General features: G+C 66.9%; 1 protein-coding gene across 1 annotated transcript in view; it reads right to left on the bottom strand.

Annotated features, from left to right (window-relative positions):
• Positions 1-1140: 1140 nt before the first annotated feature.
• The window catches only part of RHOT2 (ras homolog family member T2), a gene marked incomplete at its 5' end in the record, with an annotated part of 4021 nt that continues 1959 nt past the window's right edge, over positions 1141-3202 (bottom strand). The window contains 9 exon segments of the mRNA XM_014587010.2: positions 1141-1267; positions 1457-1659; positions 1742-1852; positions 1933-2016; positions 2087-2217; positions 2360-2460; positions 2554-2696; positions 2773-2857; positions 3104-3187. Of these exon segments, the coding sequence (XP_014442496.1) occupies positions 1141-1267; positions 1457-1659; positions 1742-1852; positions 1933-2016; positions 2087-2217; positions 2360-2460; positions 2554-2696; positions 2773-2857; positions 3104-3187 (1069 nt within the window).

Raw genomic sequence — 3202 nt, 5'->3', positions numbered from 1 at the left:
GGGGCGGTGGCCCCCACCCCCACTCAAGCACAGCTCCCGCCTTGGCGAGGAACCTCCTCTGTAGGCACAGCGGCCGGCCAGTGAGCCAATGGGCGGCACTTAAGGCCCCTCCCAGGTAAGACCCTTAGTACTCCCTGGTAGTCTCTCTCCTGGGACTCAGGCCTCCTCCAGGAAGGCTATCCTGATTGCCCTGCCCCCGCCTCAGGCTGAGTGACCCTGTCCTTGCCTCATTTGCACACCCCCCTCCCCCCAGCAAGAGATCCCTAAAGGTCCCTAATAGGGCTGGGGAAGAGACCCACCCCTGCCCCTCCCAGGGCCACCCTACTGCACCCGTGATTGCCTGCCCTGCAGAAGTATGCCTGCAGCCCAGGGCATGTGGGACTGGAGATGGTGCAGGTTCTGGAGGGTCCAAGTCCAGACAGCAGGTGGGCGCCCCGCAGTAGCTGAGAGCACCCACCTGCCCCTCCCCTAGAAAAAAGCAGACGTAGAGCCAGGCCCGTGGACTCTGGACTCGGCTGGGGTCCTGGACACTGCACACGCCTAGGCTGCTCCTGCAGGCCAGGCCTCAGCCTCAACCCGCTCAGTGGCAGGTGGTCACACTGAGTCGCGTCAGAAGTGCAGGTTCTCTGCTGGGCAGTGGGCAGGTGTCCGAGCACTGCCCACAGTGGGACTCAGCTTGCCTGCCACAGGGCCTCCATAGACGGAGGCTCCCAGTCAGGCCTGGCCAGAATGGCCTCCCAGAGACCGGGGACAAGGGACAGAGAAGTATGGGAGTTAGCCTAACACCGAGACAGAAGGCATGTTTGGTAGATTTAAGAAACAGTCCTCAGACTGAGACAGAAAGGCGAGTGCAGTTTAATCAGGAACTTGAGCGCTTCTGCAGGGACAGAGGGGGCCCGGCCACTCCCAGTCCACCCACCTCCAGCTGAAGCCTTGCCTTCGGGTCTCCAGTGCCCACTGGTCACCAGGACCAGTCTGGGGTGGAACCCTGAGAATCCCAGCTGGGTCTCTGGTGCCCTCGGGGCCCTCAGCCTCGACACACACTGCCTGCAGCTGGGGCTGGGCTCCCCCACTACAGATGGGGTGCAAGGGCCACCTGCCAGTGGAGTCTGCCCCTGGTGCACGGCCCTGCAGAGGGGCTCATCGGCTCTTCCCCAGGGCCCTGCACAGTAAGAGGCCGAGTATGGCGGCTACGGCGGCACTGACGAGGCCCAGTGTTCTCCAGAGCCGGGAAGGTGGCGGGTACAGGTCTGCGTGGACCAGGTGTCTGCAGGAGAGGAGGTGGTCTGCAGGTGTCCATGCTGGCCAGTGCCAAGGCTCCAGAGGGCCACACAGGCAACCCCGACCCTGCTCCAGCCCCCATATCATGGCCACCATGCCACTTGGTGGCAGACTGTCCATGCCCTGGGATGGGCCAGCCTGCTCTCCCCCCAAGGGCATGATGCCCAGTACCCACGGGAAGGTGGCCATGGTGGCAAGCCGGGTGAAGACCGCGGTGCTGGGCTCTGTGGGGCCTGCGCAAGAAAACGGGGCCGGGGCGGGCAGCCGGTGCCTACGGCAGAACTCCAATGGGGCCAGGCCAGGCGGGGCGGCACCCTCAGGCAGGTCGGCCTTGGCGGAGACGAAGAGGCAGGGGGTCTGGCTGTCCATGTAGTGGCGCTGTGGGGGACGGGCACATGAGGGCACAGCACAGACCAGCCCGTGGAGCCACAGCCGTCTGCCCCCTGGGCCCCCGCCCTGCCTTGTAGAGACTGGCACAGTGCACAAAGGACTGGGGGTCGCTGCTGTCGAACATCAGGCAAGCGACGTCACAGGTGGCGTCCAGCTGGCTGTCCACTCCCACCTCGCAGAGCTGGGACAGACACTGGGCTCAGGGTGGCGTCCCGGGGAGGAGTGTGGCGCCGGGTCCCAGGGCGCCCCCGCCACACTCACAATCAGGTACTTCTCCTGCCCGTTGACCTGCACAGTGCTGATGGCGTAGGGAGGTCCCCCGGAGGACGCTCCGGTGTCCTGGTGCTGAGGGGAAGAAGAGGACAGTGTGATCTCCCTGGAGGCCCACGTGGGCCTGGGTGTCCACGGTGCTCACCTCCAGGCTGCGGCCGAGGAAGGCCTGAAGGAAGGCCGATTTGCCCACGCCTTGGGCCCCCATCACCCGGCACATGAGGACACTGCGCTGCGTCTGTCCTTTTTCCTGGTCCAGCCTCCTCTCACGAGTGACTGCAGGACAGGCCTGGGTGAGGGCAGCTGCCAGGAGGGCTGGGTCCAGGCCCGGACAGGGTGGTGCCCACCGGTGATGGCCTGGAAGTCCTGCTCACAGAGGGTGGGGTAGCCCAGAAGGCCCGGACAGGGTGGTGCCCACCTGTGATGGCCTGGGCCTGGGAGTCCTGCTCGCAGAGGGTGGGGTAGCCCAGGTAGCCGAGGTGGCTGAGGCAGAGCTGGACGTCCAGGTACGCCACCAAGCTGAGCGGGCAGCAGGCACAGCATTGCGGTGGGCAGGCTGGGCGCGGAGCAGGGCGTCCCCAGGCCAGCAGTGGGCAGCAGGGCCATGCTTACGTCCACTGGCAGAGGTATCCGTGCAAGGGCAGCCGGCCGGCCTTGGTGCGGACCCTGTGCCAGAGCTCGGGGCCCCAGGGGTCCGCCGGGAACACACGGAAGAGGCTCTGCAGCTCCTCAGGCGAGAGGGCGCCATCCTGGTCCTGGGTGCAGAGAGCCTGTGGGCGCGTGCAGGAGGGGCGGAGGTGCGGGGTGCAGGGTGCAGGGGCGCAGGCTCACCTGGTCATGCTGCTCAAACACCCGCTGCACGAACTGCTGGCCCAGGTAGCTGAGCTCCGTGCTGCAGCCCGGGGGTACGTGGAGCCTGCGGGTTCGTGACAGGCCCACCCACTGCCTGGGAGTCCTGGGACAGACCAGGCACCCCACACCCCGGGGTCTGCACAGCAGGACCCTCCCTGGGGGCCCTGAGGCTCCTGAGCCACCCTACCCCGCTGCAGCAGGGTCCCCTGTGCAGGCCTGGCCCAGTGTTGCGCAGCTGCTCGGTGCAGCCAGGCGGGGTGGCCTGTGCGGGGAGCGCCCTAGACACACCCAACCGGGCGGCCCCACTCACGGTGGGAAGAGGTAGTCGGCCGTCAGCTCCAGTGAGTCGCTGTAGCCGAAGCGCCGCAAGATGGTCCACGTGGTCTCGTGGCGGGGGGGGGGGGGGGGG

The sequence above is a fragment of the Tupaia chinensis genome, unplaced genomic scaffold (genome assembly GCF_000334495.1).
Source record: "Tupaia chinensis unplaced genomic scaffold, TupChi_1.0 Scaffold000178_1, whole genome shotgun sequence".
Taxonomy (NCBI): Eukaryota; Metazoa; Chordata; class Mammalia; order Scandentia; family Tupaiidae; genus Tupaia; species Tupaia belangeri.
This window is presented reverse-complemented; position numbering and strand designations above follow the sequence as displayed.